This window comes from Giraffa tippelskirchi, chromosome 6, assembly GCF_054371585.1.
Source record: "Giraffa tippelskirchi isolate mGirTip1 chromosome 6, T2T-mGirTip1v1.2.pri, whole genome shotgun sequence".
In the NCBI taxonomy this organism is placed as follows: Eukaryota; Metazoa; Chordata; class Mammalia; order Artiodactyla; family Giraffidae; genus Giraffa; species Giraffa tippelskirchi.
In genome coordinates, this window is record NC_137280.1 from 131,855,859 (window position 1) to 131,878,368 (window position 22,510).

At 41.6% G+C, this 22,510-nt stretch overlaps 2 protein-coding genes and 1 non-coding gene across 8 annotated transcripts in view; 2 read left to right on the forward strand and 1 right to left on the reverse strand.

Annotated features, from left to right (window-relative positions):
* SPINK5 (serine peptidase inhibitor Kazal type 5) overlaps window positions 1-22,510 on the forward strand; it is a 345,077-nt gene that overhangs the window by 52,148 nt on the left and 270,419 nt on the right. The window lies entirely within an intron of this gene.
* LOC145511811 (small nucleolar RNA SNORA70) lies at window positions 6,532-6,666 on the reverse strand. The gene has a single exon (XR_014058185.1). It is a non-coding gene; the product is annotated as a small nucleolar RNA SNORA70 (small nucleolar RNA).
* SCGB3A2 (secretoglobin family 3A member 2) lies at window positions 7,077-18,848 on the forward strand. Of its 5 annotated transcripts, XM_081495660.1 has the most exons (6): window positions 7,077-7,265; window positions 12,185-12,273; window positions 13,147-13,308; window positions 15,466-15,690; window positions 18,111-18,310; window positions 18,697-18,848. In XM_081495660.1, the coding sequence occupies exons 4-6, from the start codon at window positions 15,636-15,638 to the stop codon at window positions 18,718-18,720; spliced, it is 279 nt and encodes a 92-aa protein (XP_081351786.1). In that variant the 5' UTR covers window positions 7,077-7,265; window positions 12,185-12,273; window positions 13,147-13,308; window positions 15,466-15,635; the 3' UTR covers window positions 18,721-18,848. The 5 variants fall into 5 exon arrangements, with proteins under 5 accessions (XP_081351786.1, XP_081351784.1, XP_081351783.1 ...); XM_081495658.1 differs by lacking the exon at window positions 13,147-13,308; XM_081495657.1 differs by lacking the exons at window positions 13,147-13,308; window positions 15,466-15,690.

Here is a 22,510-nt window from a genome sequence, read left to right on the forward strand (position 1 = left end):
ATGGTATCCAGTTCCATCACTTCATGGCAAATAGATGGGGAAACAATGGAAACAGCGACACTATTTTCTTGGGTTCCAAAATCATGGCTGATGGAGACTGCAGACATGAAATTAAAAGATGCATGCTCCTTGGAAGAAAAACTATGACCAACCTAAAAAGCATACTAAAAAGTAGAGGTATCACTTTGCTGTCAAAGGTCCATATAGTCCAAGTTAGGTTTTTCCAGTAGTCATGTATGAATGTGAGAGTTGGACCATAAAGAAGTCTGAGGGCCAAAGAATTGATGCTTTTGAACTGTGGTATTGGAGAAGACTCTTGAGAGTCCCTTGGACAGGAAGAAGATCCAACCAGTCCATTCTAAATGAAATCAGTCCTGAATATTCATTGGAAGGACTGATGCTGAAGCTGAAGCTCCAATACTTTGGCAAAATACGTGAAGAACCGACTCACTGGAAAAGACCCTGATGCTGGGAAAGATCAAAAGACCCTGATGCTGGGAAAGAGGGCAAAAGGGGAAGGAAACGACAGAGGATGAGATGGTTGGATGGCATCACTGACTCAATGGACATGAGTTTGGGCACACTCTGGGAGATGGTGAAGGACAGGGAAATCTGGTGTGCTGCAGTCCATGAGGTCACAAAGAGTCAGACACAACTTAGTGACTGAACAACAACAACACTCTGATGTATTAATATTTCAAATTGATTCCTTTTCTTCCTTCCTCTGATGGAAGCCTAAGAGATTTTTCTGATATTTACCCTGGGAATGTTGTTGCACTCCTGGAGATATCGTGCCCTTCCCACTGCCATGACTGGGTCCCTCTGCTGTTTTTAACTCTGAGAATTGTACACGCTGAGCTTCCACCATTTCGTCAGTTATAATTCGGGTTTTTCCTCCTCCAGCACTAGTTCGCCAGGTGGTTTCCACTCATGAGTTTGTTCCAGTAAGCTCTGACTCCCTGTAATTGCCTGGCTTCCTCTCCAGTCTTGGGGCAGTTAACCCTGTGCCCTTATGTGTCTGATGGATCCCAGAGTAGTTGTTGATTTATTAGTCTTCCAAGCTTTTTATGTGTTGTTAGAACAGAGCAGTAACTTTGAAGCTCCTTTTATGTGGAATCAGAAAACAGCTCTAGACTTTGTAAACACTTTCTACTGTCGCTGATGACAATATCTTGGAAGTCGTGGATTTGACACCCATAGATTAGAGACTGCTGAGAGGACAGAATATTAGTGCAGCTTCTATTTATCAGAGTGCCTGTTTATTTATCCAGGTTCCGGCATGACAGAAGGATCCTAAGGGTGTTCCCCGACACTGCTAAATATTTAGGGGTGCTGTGAAAACCTCGGAGGACTAGAGGCTCTCAGGGCTTCCAATGACGTTAGTCTCTTTGCTTACTTGGCTATCACTCTGTGCATCTTTCCACTCTTCCGCACATAAACACCCACTCAAATCAACACCCACTCTCCCAAATCAACTATAATAGTTTCCAAACCTTCTGCTATATTTTAGTGTTTCTTTTAGCTTATCATTTGAGAAATAAAATGAAAAAGCAAAAACAGTAATTCCCCACCCATCCTTTTAATTGTGTAATTCATTACTGCCCTGTAGCACAGACTCTGGCATAAGAAATGCAGTCACAAACCTCTTTTCTGTTGTTTTGCTTTGTTTTGTAGACATCTCTGAACTGGCCACAAGGGGGCACTTGTGAACCGTTTTGAAAATTGATTTGTGTTCAACATCAAATCGCACAAACCCTCATGGTTTCCCATAGTTTGGACTTATTCCTTCCTGGAAGAAATAAAATGTACAGTTAAGGGCTTCTAGAGCAGGGAGGCATATCAGACATAATCTAATTCAGCTTGTCAACCTGAAAGCCCCAGATCTCAGGACCTGTGATAGTGTTATTCCTTTAAGTATTGGTGAGGCATTGTGAGCTATTCTAAATATTTCAAAAAAGAAATATTTTAAGTATTTAAATTGGTATTGGGCATTAAGTTGTTCTGACTTTAAATAATTATTGCCTTGCTCATTTGATAGTCAAAACCTTAAAAAAATTGAGACCCATAGGGAAAAATAATTTGTGCATCAGCATTTACTGAGTTGGAGACTTCTGCTTGTGACAGAGTCCTAGAAATGGTGATGAGGGAGCTTCACTAACTTTAAAGTGGCTTATTGCAATCTTGAGCACTTTCTTCTTAAATTAATATTCAGGTTAAGGAAGCTATTGGAATCTATGATAAAAGAATTGGAAATGGTAATAAAGATGGTATAATCTATCCTGTTATCTATTATAAGAATCTTTTATATAGTAAGTGTGACATTAGCTCACCTCTATTTTGGGGTTTTAATACTGATTCACTAAACTGTACAGTCTTGTCATTTCTAATCATATGTCAAAAGAACTCTTAAATTCTGTTTTACATCTGAGTCCATTCTTCCTTCGTTGTGATAGGTCCCCAAGCATTTGAACAATATCTTAAGGTCCCCTTGATTTGTCTTATCTCCAGGCTGGTGTTCCTATATTCATTAACTTTCTCTCATATGATCTTTCAAAAACCTGGACACCCATTTTAACATGGATTTGTTGTGGATTTAATATGGATATGTGTTCTTTGCAGTTCCTCCCACCAAGAAGTTTTTCCTCTCTGCTCAGATCTGGACTGGTCCTATGGCTTGACTGGAATAATAGAATGTAGTTTAAAACAGTGGTCCCCAGGAACCAGGGACCAGTTGGCACCAGGGACCAGTTTCATGGAAGACAGTTTTTCCATGGACTTTAGGGGTGGGGATGGTTTGGGGATGATTCAAATGCATTACATTTATTGTACATTTTATTATTATTACATCAGCTCCATCTCATATTAGCAGACATTAGATCCAGGAGGTTGGAGACCCCTGTTGCAAAAGGTACTGTGTATATTTTGAGGCTAACCATTATGACATTTTTGATGGCTCTGTGGTAAAGAACCCCCCTGCCAGTGCAGAAGATGAGGGTTCAGTCTCTGGGTTGGGAAGATCTCCTGGAGAAGGAAATGGCAACCCATTCTAGTATTCTTGCCTGGGAAATACCATGGACAGAGGAGACTAGTGGGCTGCAGTCCATGGGGCTGCAAGAGAGTCAGACACGACTTAGCAACTAAACAACAACAAATCAGGACATCTACAGTTTTAATTATCTTTTCTTGGAATACATTTCCTGGCACTTATGGACAACAAAGGCCTCTTGCAGACAGCCCACTGCTGAGCTGCTGGCCAAAGCCAACTACAAAGGCCAGTATTTTGTGTATCCAGACATCCCAGTGCCTCGTAAACAGACAGCAGAAGGATACAGTCACTTCAAAGAATTATGAGAATAGTAAACTGTGGTTGTTTCAAGCCACTAAGTTTTAGAGTAATTTATTATGCAGCCTTAAATAACTAATAGTCCAGGTTGCAAATTGCTTCCAAGTATTAGATTCAGATCTAAATAACTTGCTGCTGCTGAGTCACGTCAGTCATGTCTGACTCTGTGCGACCCCATAGATGGCAGCCCACCAGGCTCCCGCGTCCCTGGGATTCTCCAGGCAAGAACACTGGAGTGGCTTGCCATTTCCTTCTCCAATTCATGAAAGTGAAAAGTGAAAGTGAAGTTGCTCAGTCGTATCTGACTCTTAGAGACCCCATGGACTGCAGCCTACCAGGTTTCTCCGTCCATGGGATTTTCCAGGCAAGAGTACTGGAGTGGGTCGCCAGTGCTTTCTCCGCTAAATAACTTGACTATGACTAATAACCAGTAATGAAATAAATTTTTTTTTCTTTGATTTTGATACCACATTTTTATAATTCTGGTAGATTTTTTAAGATTAAATTCATCTTTTTTCGACATGTACACACTGTTTCATTTTATTTATTTATTTTTGGTTGCACTAGGTCTTTGTTGCTGCATGCAGGCTTTCTCTAGTTTTGGAGAGTGGGGTCTACTCTCTAGTGCAGTGCACGGCTTCTCGCTGTGGTGGCTTCTCTTGTTGTAGAGCACAGTCTCTAGGTACATGGACTTCAGTAGTTGCTGCACAGGGGCTCCCAGTAGTTGTGGCTCCTGGGCTCTAGAGCACAGGCTCAGCGGTTGTGGTGAGTGAGTTGCTCCATGGCACGTGGAATCTTCCCAGACCAGGGAACGGACCTGTGTCCCCTGCATTGTCAGGTGGAATCTTAACCTACTGTGTCACCAATTAAGTCCTAATTCTGGTATATTTTTTTTTTTAATTTTTAATTTTTATTTTTTTTTAATAGTTTTTGCCATACATTGACATGAATCAGCCATGGGTTTACATGTGTTCCCCTTCCTGGACCCCCCACCCACCTCCCTCCGCATCCCATCCCTCTGGGTCATCCCATTGCCCCAGCCCTGAGCCCTTGTCTCATGCATCATGGAATGGTGTTCTGTTTCACATATGATAATATACATGTTTCAGTGCTATTCTCCCAGAACGTCCCACCCTCACCTTCTCCCTCAGAGTCCATAAAATTGTTCTATGCATCTGTGTCTCTTATTCTGTCTCGCATATAGGGTTATCGTTACCATCTTTCAAATTCCATATATATGCATTAGTATACTGTATTGGTGTTTTTCTTTCTGGCTTACTTCACTCTGTATAATGGGCTCCAGTTTCATCCATCTCAGTAGAGCCGATTCAAATGTATTTTTTTTAATGGCTGAGTAATATTCCATTGTGTATATGTACCACAGCTTCCTTATCCATTCGTCTGCTGATGGACATCTAGGTTGCTTCCATGTCCTGGCTATTGTAAACAGTGCTGCGATGAACATTGGGGTACATGTGTCTCTTTCAATTCTGGTTTCCTCGGTGTATATGCCCAGCAGTGGGATTGCTGGGTCATATGGCAGTTCTATTCCCAGTTTTTTAAGGAATCTCCACACTGTTCTCCATAGTGGCTGTACTAGTTTGCATTTCCACCAACAGTGTAAGGGGCTTCCCTTTTCTCCACACCCTCTCCAGCATTTATTGCTTGTAGGCTTTTGGATAGCAGCCATTCTGACTGGTGTGAAATGATACCTCATTGTGGTTTTGATTTGCATTTCTCTAATAATGAGTGATGTTGAGCATCTTTTCATGTGTTTGTTAGCCATCTGTATGTCTTCTTTGGAGAAATGTCTGTTTAGTTCTTTGGCCCATTTTTTGATTGGGTCGTTTATTTTTCTGGAATTCAGCTGCAGAAGTTGCTTGTGTATTTTTGAGATTAATTGTTTGTCAGGTGCTTCATTTGCTATTATTTTCTCCCATTCTGAAGGCTGTCTTTTCACCTTGCTTATAGTTTCCTTTGTTGTGCAATTCTGGTATATTTTTATAGCTGTATTTTCAGAACCTGTGGAGTTTGAAATGATTTTTGAGATTAAAACACTTTTTGCTTATATTAATGTTAAAAAAAATAAGGATCATTGAAATTAATTCGGTCTTATTTCTTAGTTCCCTCCTTTGTCAATAAAGGAACGAGTCCTAAATTTTTTTCTAGATGTGATGGAATGAGAACCTTCATTTTCATTATTGTAATACCTACCTGTAAAACAAGAACCTGAACATACACCGTCTGAATTAATCCGTGCAACCATATATGGTTAATATTCAATTTTCCTTTACAGGTGAATGAGCTGATATTCAGAAAGGTGAAATGATTTTCTATGGGAATTAAATGAAAGAAATTGATTAAAGATTCTCTGATCTCAGTCAACTGTTCTTTCTGTTTCACCATCAGTGTAAGCTATCAAAGCTGGCAAACTGAGGCACAAACATAGGATAAGAACAGAACAACTTTTTTCCACTGAAGGACTGATGTAACTAAGAGAAGTGAGAGCATTGCTGCGGTTTGACCTGGCATGGAGAGTCACAGCCCAAGTAGAGTAAAAAGAGCATCCGCGGAGGGGCTGCTGAATAGCAAGAGAGTCAAAGCCCTTGCAGAGAGAAGAGGTCATTTAAATATATCTACATGTGTATACATATATTCTCTAGTTCTGTCCACTGGGAAGCCCTTGATGCAGGATATCCTGATTGACATGAGTAACCTAGTACCGGGATGATTCCATAATCTTTTTTTGTTTGTTTGTTTGTTTGTTTGTTTTGACAGGAAATAGCATTTATTGGTGAGCATGATTAAGGAGGGGACAGTGCTAACACTCATGAGTGCAGGGCCCTCCATTTGTCCAGGGGACCACGATTAGGGATGTATTTGACCCCACAGCCGTCTGGGATGAGTCGCTTTTCTGCCACCATGTTTTCAAATTCATCCGCGTTGAACTTGGTAAATCCTCACTTCTTGGAGATGTGGATCTTCTGGCGGCCAGGGAACTTGAACTTGGCCCGGCGGAGGGCTTCAATCACATGCTCCTTGTTCTGCAGGTTGGTGCGGATGGACATTATGTCCTGGCCAATGTGGACCCTGGCCACTGTGCCCTGGGGCTTTCCAAAAGCACCGCGCATACCTGTCTGGAGTCTAGATTGGGGAACAGCAGGCCAGTCACGAATGCCCACTAGAAGAGTTGTCTCCAAGGTACCTTAGGACAACCTGTACAGGCAACAGGTTGCATACACTACCAAGGAGGCTGCTGTTTGCAGCCATTGCACACTGGGCCCCCATGGGGAAAAGAGCACAGTCAGCTTAATTGGCTGCAAACCACAATATTTTAATACCTTTCTTCTAAAAAGAACTAAGGGTCACTTTTTGGAGAAAGGTTTATTCCAGGGTTGGGGCAGAGAAAATTGAAGATGAGCCTGGATCATCTTGGGATTCCCTGGTAGTTCAGCTGGTAGAGTCCGCCTGCAATGCAGGTAGACCCTGGTTTGATTCCTGGGTCAGGAAAATCTGCTGGAGAAGGGGTAGGCTACCCATTCCAGTATTCTTGGGGTTATCTTTTGGCTCAGTTGGTAAGGAATCCACCTGCCGTGAGGGAGACCTGGGTTCTATCCTTGGGTTGGGAAGATACCCTGGAGAAGGGAATGGCTACCCACTCCAGTATTCTGGCCTGGAGAATTCTGTGGACTCTACAGTCCATGGTGTCACAAAGGATTGGACACGACTGAGTGACTTTCACTGGATCACCCTGTACTACCAAGGCAAACAAAAGCAAGCAGATGCACGAAGAAAGACAGGAACACACCAGAGGCAGAGACCAGCTTGCAGGAGCTTTCACTGGCAATATTTGAGACATTTTGGTTATCAAATATAACATTATTATAACATTATAGTAATGGCTGATACTCCATTTGGTAAGGTAGGAAACCATGAATTGCTTCTGATATTTAAGCAGTAAATTGAATGTTTGCTTGGAAATGGGATATTTACAGAGTTTCAATGTACATTCCCACAGAACATTTGTTATTTAAACAGGGAAATGAGCACAATAGAGAAGTCTGGCAGACTTCACCTTAATCAAGGAATCATGATGAATAATAGACGCAGTAGAGGATAAACCCTGTGCCAAACTGATAGGATCCACTGAGAATACAGCCTGACTTCTTGCATAACTGGAACCTGGCAATGAGGAAACACTGGATGAAGCCAAATTGAGCAATAGTCTACAAAATAAAAAGGGGGGGGGCCTGTGGTCTTTCAAAATGTCATGAAAGTCAAGGCAAGATGGAGCAACTCTTCCAGAGTGAATGAGACAAAAAAGACATAATGACTAAGTGTAATACGTGATTCTGAACTGCATCTTTTGCTACTAAAGGACAGGATTCAGATAGTTTGTGAAACTTGAATTAGGTCCAAGTCCCAGTTGGTAGTAATGTATCAACGTTAATTTCTAATTATATTCAAGTAGGAGGATGTCTGTCCTCATAGTATGCACCAGTGTTCTTTAAGTGATGGAGCATTGGATCAGCAATTCACTTTCAAATGGTTCCAGAAAGAATTCTTCATACTCTTCTCAGATCTTTTCTATAAGCATGAAGTTGTCTCAAATTGAAAACCTTGTGCCAAAAAAAACTCCATTCTTTGTTTCCTGGATACAGTGATTATTCATCCCCCTCCTTTTATTCTATATAGCAAGCCAAAAGAAATATGGAATTCTTTAAAGAGAAAATTTAAATAAAAATTCCCAAATATTCAAAATTAAATAATTGAGAAGTTGGTGTTCATGAACTTGTTGGTAATGGTGGCTGCTGTGTTTGAGGTTATGGTTAGGAAGTTGGAAAACAAAAAGTGGAGAGGGAGAGAGTGGTAATAATAATAATATCTGATGTATATTGAATGCTCATCCTGCAGTAGTATTTCTTATAACCATTTTGTGTGTTCATTCCTTCTCCTGTTCATAACAGTCCTATAAGGAAGTCAATTTTGTTAGCCTCATTTTATAAGTTGATAAAACTGAAGTGCAGAGAGACAAGGTAACTTCCCTAATGGAAGAACTAGGATGTGAATCCAGGCAAGCTGGCCCCAGGACCTGTGCTCTTAATTACTAAAGGAAGAATAAGGGCATTCAAGGGGCAAAAGAGCAGTCTCAGCACTGGGAAGATTTGGAGAAGCCTGAGACATTGTTGAGCAAACATTGTCAACTATGCACATTTGCTTGAGGCTTGCCAGGAGCCCACTCATGTTAGTAAAAAGGCCTCTCTCTCCCTGTACTTCTGGTCAAGAGTCATAATGTAAACATTTGGAAAGAGGGAAGTGATTTATAGCAGAGGCACTGATTGAGGACCTGTAACTTGGCAAAGTGCACCATGAACTTTTCATCTTCTTCTTTGAGTCACACTCACACAGTGAACGTGCAGTTTGCCTGTTTCTTGGAGGGGTGTTAACTCACATATTCAAGAGAAGGTAAGGCTGAGATCTTGACTGATTTAGTTGCTAAAGGTACAGTGAACCACTCTTAGATTTAGACAGTTTATCACTTTACTGACAGAAAAGAGAAGAAAAGACCAAAAGTGTCAGATCCCTATCATCTTTGTCTCATACATTAAAAAAGATAAAAGTGGAGGCTTCCCCGGTTGTCCAGTGCTTAAGAATCTGCTTTGCAATACAGGAGATGTGGGTTCAGTCTCTGGTTGGGGGAAGATTCCACCTGCCAAGGAGCAACTAAGCCCGTGTGCCACAACTACCGAAGCCCAAGTGCCTAGAGCCCGTACTCTGCAACAAGAGAAGTCTGCTCACTACAACGAAGAGTAGCTGTTGCTCACTGCCACTAGAGAAAGCCCTCGTGTAGCAATGAAGACCCACCATAGCCAAATAAAGAAATCTTTTTAAAAGAAAATAAATAAAGAATGAACATGAAACAGAAGGGACTGGATGACTCCAAGGCCAGTTGTGGGGAGCTAATTCTAGAATGTAGCTGAGAGGTTTGGTTTGAATTATTCTGCGGCTCTTGTTCCAAGGCAGGTAGGGCAGAGAGTCCTACACCTTGTAGAACCTGGGAGGCAGTGTCTTATGCCAGCCACCCAGGAGAGATGTGAAGGTGTGTGGGAGATGGCTCCTGTAGCCCTCCACCCTCTCAGGTTCCAGGAGGACCACAGTGTGTTCCCCTAAGGCTCAGATAAGCTATGGTTCAACCCTTCACCTGTGTGGATCACTGTAAGGGCACCAGGTGATATGGTAAAGTTGTTCCCCTATAACGAGCAGTTGAAAGGTGGGATTTAGAACGTGATCTCGTTATGGAGAATGTCTGCTGGGTACTGGAGAGCTGCCTCTGGGAGTGTTGACATCTTTGCTGGAGGGAAGGTGTAGCCCATGCTATTCTGGTCCTCTAACAAGGTGGTGACATTAGCTGTGAATGTGAGAATGGGCCATTGATTGGGAGTATGGAGTCATCAGAGCCCAGACTCTTCTTCACTGAAAGACCTTTCTGCTTCCTTTACACTAATCTGCTTTATAAACCCCTCTGACCAAGTTCACCCCTGCTCAAGAACCCATATATCTCACTACAGATCAAGTCTTGCCAGATCAAGTCCCAGTCCCAGGCCACCAGAAATTAGTTTTTTATAGCCATACCTTCTCATTAACTCATCTGACACAATCCATGGTCTGTTTGATCATCAACTAAAGATTTGTTTGAAATCTGCCATGGTCAGCGTCTGTGAACAAACAGTGCTGGGCAGAGAAAGATGGAAGTGACTTTTCCCACACATCTTTCTTTTTAATTTACTTACTTGTCTTAATTAGTTTCTTAAAACATTACAAATTCTAGTTTTATCTCTCATCTTCTCTGCTTACCCAAATCTTTGAATTTAAGAGCCTCTTGAATTCACGAAGTCATCTTTGAAATATCCAACCTGGACAAATTCACTTTTTTCCGTTTTTGAGGCTTTCTAGATTTTTACTTCAATTTGGTCTTGATTTATGGGTCATCTCCTGTGTTTCTCCCTCATGGGCTCATATTCTATCTGGATTTCCCTGCAGTGTCTATAAAGAGGCTAAAAGTTAGCCTTAAACAATAATGGACTGATTTTCACTAGAAAGTGTGAAAGTGTTAGTCACTCAGTCCTGTCCAACTCTTTGCTATCCCATAGACTGTAGCCTTCCAGGCTCCTCTGTCCATGGAATTTCCCAGGCAAGAATGCTGGAGTGGTTTGCCATTCCCTTCTCCAGGGGATCGTCCCGACCCAGTGATTGAACCTGGGTCTCCTGCATTACAGGCAGATTCTTTACTGTCTGAGACAATAGGGAAACCCTACTTTTCACTAAATAGGACTCAATCAATATGATAGAGAGTCAGGAATAAGTTTTTTTTTTTTTTGCTTTTCTCCAAACTCCATACGGTTGGTATACAAAGCTGTGACATTTGACTGTTACATGCTTGTGGTTTTCAAGACAAATTTTGAGACTATTTCTCCTTATTTAGGCCTTCTCTTTAAGCCATTTTGACCATCCAGTTTACAGCAAGCAGAAGAGAAGATAATGAACTCTACTTCAATGTCTCCAGTGTGACTTCCCAGTTACTGTCTCTTTTCATGTAGAAGGAAGAGTGTGAGATGAAATCTCAGGCTGATTCTTTTATTTTTCTGATCTGTGTCTTGAATCTGCATTCGGTTGGCTTCTTTAGAACTATCATTCTTCTCACAGAGACAAAAAGGACACGGTATATCGTTCCCTCTGTTTGTGTCATCTTCAGTTTCTTTCATCAGCATCTTATTGTTTTTGCCTCCTTAGGTATATTTATTCGTAGGTATTTTATTCTTTTTTGTGAAATGAAGTGGGATTGTTTCCTTAATTTCTCTTTTTGATCTTTTGTTGTTAGTGTATAGAAATGCAACCTAATTTTGTATCCTGCAACTTAATCAAATTCATTGATGAGCTCTAGTACTTTTTCTGATGGTGTCTTTAGGATCTTCTATATATAGTATCATGGCATCTGCAAGCAGTGATAATTTTATTTTTTTTGTTTTCAATTTGGATTCCCTTTATTTTTTTCTCTGATTGCTATAGCTAGGACTTCCAAAACTATGTTGAGTAAAAGTGGCAAGCATGGACATCCTAGATTCGTTCCTGATCTTAGAGGAAATGTTTTCAGCTTTTCACCATTGAGAAAAATGTTAGCTGTGGGTTTGTCATATATGGCCTTTATTATGTTGGACTTACTGAGTTGTTTCTAACAGTTTCCTTTAATATAATTAAGAAGAGGCAAGAGTCATGCTACATTTCCAAAATCTACCACAAGAAGCACATCAACCAAACATGCTCAATAAACACTTGTTGAATGACTAACTGAACTTCCACTCCCAATTATGAACTTAATCTCCACAAAAATTGATTCAAAAAAACACACCCCAAATTAATTTAGAAACAGTGGCATTTGTTTCCTTTTCATTTCTTCTCATGAATTATTTATTAACAAATGCTTACTGGAAAAGCTTGTTAGTTAAGTTTTTAAAGGTGAAGAAATACAAGTCAGAAGAAAGGGCTCAAATTCTGGCCACATTATATATATATCTAAAGGACTTTGGCAATTAATTCATTGCTTTCAGCTTCAGACTTTCTTATTTATGAAATGGGATTGAAGCTCTTTATCATCAGGAGTTTTATGAGAATGAAGTGGATACCATATGCAAAGTGTAGGGCCTGGGACTGATTGGTAGTTCCTAATAATATTATCAAGTGTGTAGGATTTTGTCTTAGGATCCAAACATGAACAAGAAAAAGTCCTTTGAGATGTTTACAAATTAGTCCTGGAAAAGAAGAATATGTTTCATATTTACACAGGTCATCAGATCAGAAGATGCCTGCCATTTTAAAGATGGTTTGTTACAGTGACAGATCCCCAGAGGAGGACCATGCCACACCACAGGGTGGTAGGTTGCATGGGAAGCACTTTGTCAGGAAGGTGTGGTAGGGGAGTGGGCAGGAGACTTTACTCTGGTTTCTGTGGGAAGGGATGGGGAGACAGGGTAAGCAGGTTTAGGATAGGCTAGTTTGAATAATTTCAGTGGGCTCCATCTGGGGTGTAGGCACTGTCCCTAGCTGTTTGGTACCTTCCTGGGCCTCAGGGGGTGATTGAGGCAGGCAGACAGTAGCCCAGTGTTGGGGCTCCCCAAAGAGGTGGTTGGCAGTGTGGGCTGTAGATTGGCTGGCTTGCTTAGGAAAGTACATTCCCAGGTGAGTCATTTGCTGTCTAGGAATTAGCTAGCCCTGGGAAGGGTAGTCCCTCCAAGATCAGCAAGGCCCCAGAATGTCAAAGCATCAGAAATATGGACTAAAAAGACGTGAATAATACATAGGCTCAGCACACAGGAAGTATGGGAGTCGCCAAGCCTGAATCTCTTTTCAGGTCTGACTGTACCCCTAATCCTCTTTTTCTCTACCATCAGTGCACCCTGTTAGCTTCATCATGGCACCTATGACTAGTTCTCTATTTGTTTACATGTTTATTGTCTGTTTATCCCATTATGTTGTCAGTTCCATGAAAGCAGGAAATTAGCTTGCCTTGTTAGCTGCTCCAGTCTCAGTTCCTGACAGTGCTGGGCACAGAGAAGATGCTTAATAACTATTTGTTGAACAAAAAATGAAAACAGTTGTGTTGGATGGTTTTGTATGTGTGTCTGTTCACATGCACATATTACTGTTCATGTAGGCATGAGAATGTTTGTGTTTAAGAGAGAGTGTGTGTGTGTGTTGCATGGAGGAGGTTCCAGTCTTTAATCTAAGACATCCATGTTTACAACTAGGTTTTGGTGAAGACAATGTCTGGTCTACTGCTAGATGGGCTCACCAGAAATCTATTAGCAGAGGGGTCTGAGGAGCTTCCTGGGAGAGAGCTGACCTGCATGACCAGCACACCAGCTGGAAACAATGCCACACACTTCAGAGGTGGAAAGGAAGAAGCATCTGTGTGTGTATCACTCTGTTTCTCCTGGATTGATCTAGCCTCTTGTGAACTTGTAACTTGGCGCTTATGAGAGAGAGGCTGTTTCCAAACTGAAAGATCTGTTTTGACCAAAAGCTCTATTATATTTTAGTATATGCTGTGTTAGGCAGAATCCAACCAAAAAATCAAAACCATATCCGGTGACCACACAGGAAAAATTTAACTTGCAGGATAATTTACAAGGTGCTAGAAAGGCAATTGAAGCAACCAGGGGAAAGATGAGTCAACCCAGAGATTAGAAGGTGCAGGAAGCTTCTACCGCTTCTTGGCCAGGAGGGACAGGGAGAGCAAGTGGGGTCCAGGCTGGGGCTGCGCCATAGAAGCTGGGAGAGTGGTGGGGCTCCCTGGCTTGTGTAGGACCACAGGTGAAAGAGCGTTTCTGGAAGGAGCCATAGAGAAGTGGAGTCACTGCCTGAGATGTCTCCTGAAGCAGAGAGAGGGAGAAGCATCCTGTTTTCTCCCTTTCTCTCCCCTCCAATCTTGTCCCAGGGCCTCCTGTTTGCCCTCCCTAACCAAAATGCCGTTGGCCAGGAAGTCTGGAAACCACAGTTTGGAAAACTGTGCTTCCCATAGTGCAGGGCAGAGGGGGTGGATGTGCACAGAGACGATTTGAGAACAAAATGGAAACAACCAGCAGAGATAAGGGCAGTACTGGTTCCATATTCTGTCAAAATGTCATAACCTAAAAATAAAGGATGACATTGACTCGCTACCACTTCACCACATACAGCCTTGGCCCTGTGAGAGTTCTGGCTTGGGATAATTCCCCAGGAATAGATGAAGCCTTCTCGGGCAGAGAAAGCAGTAGAAGGGGCAGGATTGAATATGTGTGGCAGCAATACATGATCTCCTCCATGTAGTTTATAAAGTAGCAGAAAAATAAAGAAATGGCAGTTGTAACTCGGCAATGTATGGAAATGAACAGCAGGTGACATTTATTAGGTGTTAATCTTGGGTTGGTACAGTTACATCCTGGGTCTACATAATTATATTAAATCTTCATAATAGTACCACAACCTCAAGCGGGGCCCCAACTCCTGGCCTTGCATCTAAAGTGGACTACGCTTTGATGTGTCTTCCTCAGAAGGTTCTGAGTACCCCATCAATGGTGGGGGTGGCTGAGGCCAGCAACGTCATTTGGTTAGGTAGCCCTGAGCTGGGACTGGGACCCACTGGGACTCTGATCTCTATTTCTCCTTTTCAAGGTTCATTCTTTCTCTCTTTCTTGCACTAGATATGCCAAGGAGCTCTAGGGCTTGGGCTTACAGATAGGATCCTCCTGGGGCCCCATAGCTGAGTCCTGTTTGCAGGAGGGCAGCCTTGCAAGCAGATTGCTCCTCTGGCCAGCAAGTATTTCATTTGCTTGACTAAGGGACTGGACTGCCGAAAGGCTTCTGACATGCATGTTTTGGTGTCCCAAGTTATTTATATGTATGGGATCTTGTAAAAAACATTTTTTTCCCTCAGGGTCACACCCCTTTGGGACTGTCTTGCTGTTAGCTGTTAAATGTCCTATTTTAGATGAGGAAAACAATACTATAGAGTAACTATTGAATCCCAGGTCTTTAAAAAGGCATTTTTACTTTAGGTCCTGAACTATATGAGAACACAGAGAAGGCGTGACCCTAGGTGTTCCCCCCAGACGGGTGGGAGGCACTAGAAGTGGTAAAATATCTTGCCATGGTAGATATGTGACAGGGTTGGGGTGGGTAGAGGTAAATTCCAGAGAAACACGGTTACTAAATGCCATTAAGCTGAGTCTATATTATTTCAGAGCTGAAGGGACCTCAGAATTGTCAACTGGGGCATTCATTAGGTAATGTGTTTCTCTGATATTTAAATGAATAGAAAACTGGAGGAAAGCAAACAGAGCCTTAATCCTTTTAATCCTGATACAAAACCTTCTTTTCAGAGTTCTTCCAGGGAAAGGACTCTTAGGGCTTTTTGCTTACCACCGCCCCCTACCCCACTCCGTGTCTCGTGTAAGAGCTTCTGGTGTGAGAAAGCCTTGAGGGCACTTTAAGTTAGGGCTTTGTTTCTCATGGGAACATGTTGGCAAGTGGAAAAATCCTTCAATTTGTTTAGAGAGGAAACATGACCTTCACGCTGTTCTTCCCAGGGGCGAGTCAAGTGGTTGTGACCGAAATCCAAGTCCTTGGCATATAAATATGTGTGCATGCAGAAGCCACTGCCACACCTGGTACAGCAAGGGGAACCATTGGATCAGTGGACTCCTTAAGTTTTCCAGTTTAATTTTAAACTCCAGGTAGATATCACAAATAACCTACCATGAAGCTGGTCACTGTGTTCCTGCTGGTGACCATCAGCATTTGCAGTTACTCTGGTAAGTGGCCTGGAACACACGATCTCCCTCTACTTTCTTGATAACAGGAATGCAACTAGTGAGCTGAGGCTCCTGGTGGCATATGGTGAAGGGAGTTTTAGAGCCACAGATATTGGTAAGGTCAGAAGGGACTTCAGATGCCTACTGCTCCAAGCTCCAAGCTCTAATCTAACACAAGTTATCCCTGGTGTATTCTAAAAGAAATTAATCAGCTCCCACTGAGGGTCAACAAATACACTTCATTACTGAACTTTGGCCACCACTGATTTTCCTTAATTTTGAATTAAGATTTGATTCTTTTATGTTTCTGATATTATATGGAGTCATCTTTGCTCTCATCTCTAATCAGATTGCCATACTGGTTCTCTTGAGACATAGCTACTTTTGTATGTTCATACAATCAACAGGTATTTGTTGAATGGGTATAATCTGTTGGGCACTGGGTAGACTTTGGGAGATTCAGACCTGAATCAGACATGCACATTTCTGTCAAGGTTCTTATAGTCTGGCAGAGGAGTCACTGTTGTGCTGGTCCACTGTGATACACAATGAAAGTACAGATAGAGCTCTGGGGCAGGGGTGAGGGGTGAACAGTTCCATTTCTAGGTAAGGTATAGAAGCTGGCTTCTTGGAGGAGAATGGCAACCAATCCTTTCTCTTTGGAGGGAGTCATTTTAGCTACAGGAAGATACATTTGGGTGTATCTGAAGAATACATCATAATGGCTGCTGCTCATTTGGAGAACAGAAAGCTTTGAGGATCTCCCCTCTGAAATAGATAAGTAAATACAGAGAAGACACTCACCAAAGTGCTGAAAGTAAGAAGTAGAGAGTTAATCATGAGAAACTGTGTGATACCCATGCTACAGTGGTGACTTTGACTTGTGAATTTTTGAACTAATTTGTAACTTCACCTATTTGGGGTATTTTGTCATTCTTTAATGTCTAGGGGAACCTGAGGAGAGCAGAAAGGCAGCAGAAAGATGGGTGGGAAGGATATAAATATCCCCTTTCTGGAGGAGAACTTTGGGTGGGAAAATCGGCAGTAGAAAGTGAAGGGAAAATAGGTGTACAAGCTCCTTTTTTTTTCATTTGAATGAGAAAACAGAAAGGATTGCAAAGGAAGATGAAGAGTTGGCCAGCAGTACGGGGGGTGGGAGTGCCAGCAGGAAGACGTGTGTCTCATGTATGTGTTTCTACATCTGTGTATTTACATACATGCACATGTGTTTTGTAAAACTATGTATACTATGCATTTCCCCCATTCTCTAACATCTTCTATGTGAAAGCTGTCTTGCTGAAGATATAAAATGCAGTTGTCCCATAGAAGAGCCTTGGAAGCTCCCCACTACCCTTGGGGGAAAAAAAAATCTCAGACTCATTCATATGACATTCAAGTCTGAAAATCTGACCTCACCCAGATTTCAGCCTCACCTGCTTAGCACATCCAAGTGGAATTCTGAAGAAGCCTCACCATCCTGTGTATGGTTTGTAATCTTACTCTCTTGGTGCCTTGGTCAATTATTTTCCTCTTTCAAACGCTGCTCCCCTTCTTTACCTATCATCCTGATATTTGACTCAAGACACAACTATGGCAACATTTATTCTGGGAAAATTCCTGTAACACTCTCCTATATTAGAATTAATCATCACTTCTTCTGTGTTTCCATAGAGCTTTGTCCATTATGTTAGCATAGCACATGCTGCACTGTGCCATCCACAGATCTTTACTGTCCATCAGATTGCGTGGGTTCTCTGAGTCAAATATCTTATTTTATTCATCTGTGTATCTATACCAACTGACTTAAGAGTCCCTACTCAGCTATGTTTGTAGCACTGAGTTGAGTTGCTTGGGAGCAGTCTCCTGGGCTCCGGTTGGGTCCATTCATGTGTCCAAGTGGAAGGTCATTATAGCATGTTTCTGTTGGTTTCAAACTCATGGGCTGTGGAGACAGCCACATGCAAAGTATACCCCTGTCCAGTCAATCACTGGTATCTACTGTGTTCATACTGTATACCAGGGTCTGTTCTAGGCATGGGGTACAGTAGTGAATAAAACTCAATCCTTATTCTCGAGGAGTATACATTCTAGTGAGAGGATGAAGATTAAATAAATAAATAAATAAATAAATAAAGATTTAATATTTTAGGTAGTGGTAAGAAAAATAAAGAAAGAAAGTGACTGGTGATGCTATTTTAGATACATCTCTGAGAATGTAACATTTGAGGAGAGACCAAATAAGTGAAGAAGAAAGACATGTAGCTATCTGGTGAAGGGAAAGTTCTAGAGAGATAGAACAGCAGGTGCAGAGGTCCCAAAGCAGAAGTTTTTTGGGAAAGCAAGATGCGTAGGGCTGGAATGGAGCCACCGATAGAGTGGAGGGTGGTGAGGTCTCACTTTGGATCTCTTCTGCTCTGCAGCTACCGCCTTCCTCGTCAACAGTTTGCCATTTCTCGCGAACAAGGCCTTGCCTTTGCCTCTGGATGCTCTCCCACTCCTGGACCCATTTAAGCTTCTTCTGAATAGTCTGGGCATTTCCGTTGAGCACCTTGTGGAAGGGCTGAGGAAGTGTGTCAATGAGCTGGCACCAGAGTCTTCCGAGGCCGTGAAGAAACTACTGGTAACTACAGCTTGTGGGGCTAACTTGGTCAAAGGGCAAGGTTTACTCACCCTGAATACCCTTCCTGTCCACCCCACTCTCACCCGACCTGTTCTTTGTGAACCTGTGTTTCCCCATCGTGGACTGTATCCATACACATTCAGCATGTCCTGGAATCTCAGGGCAAGTGCAGTATCCACATTTCTAGAAGGAATTTTTGAATGAGAAAGATTGTGTTCTGGTTGCAAAATGTGTGCTACTTCCCAGCTCTGTGATTCTGGGTGGGACTCAATCACTCTTGAGCTTTTGTTTCCTTGTCAGGATAACGGTGGTGAAATAGGATAGTGACTACTTGCTAATGACATGTAAACTGCTCTTATTTTTAATATTGTCCTTTTGACTTTCAGGAGGCGCTCTCACATTTGGTGTGATGGCAGAAAAAGCAAGAGTAGGGGAGGAAGGGAGGGAGATGATGCTCCCCTCTCCCTCCCCTGCAGAAACTCTTTCCATCCTAAAATGTAGTGGCCCCAAAAAAGAATGAATAAAGCATTGAAAAGACTTCAGTTTGTCCTGTTTTTGTTTGGGGGATTCTATTCAGAAGGGCCTAGCTAGATAGTTTTGTCCTTGGGTTATAAACTCTAGACAGTCTGTTGTTATAAAGACAACTCACATTTTCTTTTCTTTTTTTAAGATGGTACTTTATTTTTGCACATTCATTCTAATATTCTTCACCTTTATTTTTTATTTTTTAAAATTAATTTTATTGGAATATAGTTGTTTTACAATGTTGTGTTAGTTGCTGTACAGTAGAAACTAACTTAACATTATAAAGACAACTCGAATTTTCTGTAAGGCGTAATCATTCTTTCCCTTTCCTTTTTCTTATCATCTGATGATTTTTCAGACTCCTCGCGTTGTTATTCCCCTACTTCTAAAGAAGTTTTAAAAGATTTTTGTTGAAGTATAGTTGATGCACAGTATTATAGATTACAAGTATACGATATAGTGATTTACAATTTTTAAAGGTTGCACTCCATTTGTAGTTATTTGTAAGGGTGAATACAATACGCCCTTGTAGCTTATTTTATACATAGTAGTTTGTATCTCTTTATCTTATACCCCTATCTTGCCTCTCCCCCCTTTCCTCTTCCCATTGGTTTGTTCTCTATATCTATATATTCTATATTTCTATATCTATATATTCGTTTGTTCTCTATATCTGTGAATCTGCTTCTTTTATGTTATATTCACTAGTTTGCCATATTTTTTAGATTCCACATATAAGTGATATCCTACAGTGTTTGTCTTTCTTTGACTTATGTCACATATCATAAAGAAATTTTAAAACATGAAATACAATGGAAATTTCCAAGTATTGTCTGATAAGACTAAAGTGCTACAAACCTCATTGGTTGGGAGTCTACATCACTAGAATGTGAGCTTGTATTAAGTCTGTGGTTAAATTAGGGCCACCCCATAGCTTCACAGAACTACCACCAAGTTAGGTTGCTATTACATCATTCTGAAATATCTTCCCTTTCCCCAGTGCTACATGTACAATGACTCCAGAATTATCTTTCTGAGATAAAATTCTAGCTGTATATGACCACCTATAAAACAGATTTCAAGCTCCTTAGCATAGCATATAGGGTCTTTCATGATCTGAACTTATTTTACATGCCTAGTCTCATTAATCTTCCTTTCTTCACATGTGCTCCAGCCCCAGTCATGCTGAAAAGATAACTAAATCTCTTTGCTGCTAACACATTTTATGCCTTAATGAAAAATGAAGCTTATTCTCACCTGGAACGTCTGCCTTGGTCTACCTCCAGACTTGGACTTGTGCAAATCTTGGGACTATTTGCCCTCCAATCCATTCCCCATGTTCCCCATGCTCTACTCCATGTTGAGGGAACTGAGGGGATGAGATCCTAACCCATGCAAGTGGTTCCCAGGTCAATCTCGCAGATGATTATGTCAGTTGACGTTGTTTTTCAGTTGCTAAGTTGTGTCTGACTCTCTGTGACCCCATGAACAGCAGCACGCTAGGCTCCCTGTCCTTCATTATCTCCCTGAGTTTGCTCAAAGTCATGTCCATTGAGTCAGTGATGCCATCCAACCATCTCATCCTCTGTTGTCCTCTTCCCCTTTTGCCCTCCATCTTTCCCAGCATCAGGGTCTTTTCCAGTGAGTCAGTTCTTTGCATTCTTTGCCAAAGTATTGGAGCTTCAGCTTCAGCATCAGTCCTTCCAATGAATATTCAGGATTGATCTCCTTTAGGATTGACTGGTTTGATCTTGCTGTTCAAGGGACTCAAGGCCCAGGAAGGAGATGGGTAATGGGGAAAGGGGAAAGGCCAGAGTGTGGCTTCCTCTCACTCTCTATTTGAGAGACATCAACCGTCTGTACTGGGTCTGAGCCACCCAGTCATCACCTCTCTGGAGTCCTACCATTCCTTAACCCCCACCCATATTAAATTTTTTTTTAATTTAATTCTATTTTTGGCTGTGTTGTATGGCATATGGTATCTTAGTTCCCTGACCAGGGATCAAAGCTGTGCCCTTTACAGTGGAAGCACAGAGTCTTAACCACTGGACTTTCCTAGCTGTCAATATAATCTCCATGTTAAGTATGAGAGGAGATGGGCAAACCTATGGCTGAGTCATCTTGATGTTTAGTAGAAACCAACGCAATACTATAAAGCAATTATCCTTCAATTATAAATAAATAAATTAAAAAAGAACTCTAAAATATATAGCTGCAACCTATATTTTTTCTTTGAGAAGAAGAAAATTAGTTACTTATAAATCACCTCCAGCAGAAACTGTTTTTTAATGTTCAGCTCAAAAGACAGTTATATGGACTTCTTGTCTTTTAAAACACACGCAGATATTCTAATTCCCTACCTCAGTACATAGCACTATTTTCCTTGTTGTATGGGGTCAGAAACTTGGGAATCATTCTAAGTATTCCCTCTTCTCAGAAGCCTAATTTTAGCTGCATCTACTAAGAATAGACTAGGTTGCCTAGCTGTGGTAATGTCTGCATGCATGCCTGCTAAGTCGCTTCAGTGGTGTCCGACTCTTTGGGACCCCATGGGCTGTAGCCCTCCAGACTCCTCTGTCCATGGGATTGCCAGGCAAGAATAATGGAGTGGGTTGCTATGCCCTCCTCCAGGGGATCTTCCCTACCCAGGGATCGAACTTGCTTCTCCTGTGGCTCCTGCATTGCAGGCAGATTCTTTATCGCTGAGCCACCAGGGAAGCCCAGCTGTAGTAATAAATAACTCCAAATCTCATGGGCTTACATCCACAACATTTTAATTTTTATCATACTGTATGGCCATCTTGGGTTGGCTGTAGCTCTCCCTGTGTTGACTGAATTCTGTGACCCAGACTGATGGAATAGTCTTTGTCTGGAGCATTTCCAATCATCATGGCACATGGGGAAAGAGAACTTAGGTGATAATTACTTGGAAGTAGTCAAGTAATGTGGTAATTTACATTATTTTAACCCATATTTGGCATCTTCCCTTCATAGAATTGTAAATGCCCTTCCTAAATAAGTCAGGCATGGTCATATGACTTGCTTTGGTCAATGAAACAGGACAAGATCACTTGAAAGTGGAAGCTTTAAAAGTTGGCCTAAGTTCTCTTTCCCCATGTGCTGTGATGATTAGAAATTCAACCCAAGATGGCCATACAGTATGAGAAAAAACTAAAATGTTGCAGATGTAAGACCATGAGATTTGGCGTTACTTATTACTTTCTAATTGGTAACAAAGCCCTGCCAATTATAAGACTTTTTCATACCTATCATACACATTTTCATTATCACTACTGCTACTGCTTTTCCCAAAACCTCGTTATTTGTCACTTGACTACTCTGTTAATCTCCCAAATATTCTCTGTATTCCCAAAGCTGATCTTTTCCAATCTATCAGCCACACGGAAGGAAAAGTGATTTCTTAAAATAGAAAAATCACTCCAGCTTCAAACTCATTGAAAGCTTTTTAGTGCTGATTGAAAAAAAAAAATAGACACTATTTTAAACCAACAAACATACTCAAATCACAGATTTTAGACATACTTATTTTCATACTTGGTCTTCCCAGGTGGTGCTAGTGGTAAAGAATCCTCCTGCCAATGCAGGAGACATAGGAGATGCGGCTTCAATCCCTGGGTCAGGAAGATGCCCTGGAGGAGGGCACGGCAACCCACT

What these genes read in the sequence shown, in the direction of transcription:
- SCGB3A2 (XM_081495657.1), top strand. Translation starts at nt 12,201, where the DNA reads ATGCCTGCCATTTTAAAGATGGTTTGTTACAGTGACAGATCCCCAGAG. An exon ending in CCATGCCACACCACAGGGTG is followed by an intron (nt 12,274 to 18,110) that starts GTAGGTTGCATG and finishes TCTGCTCTGCAG; the next exon opens with CTACCGCCTTCCTCGTCAAC. An exon ending in AGGCCGTGAAGAAACTACTG is followed by an intron (nt 18,311 to 18,696) that starts GTAACTACAGCT and finishes TTTGACTTTCAG; the next exon opens with GAGGCGCTCTCACATTTGGT.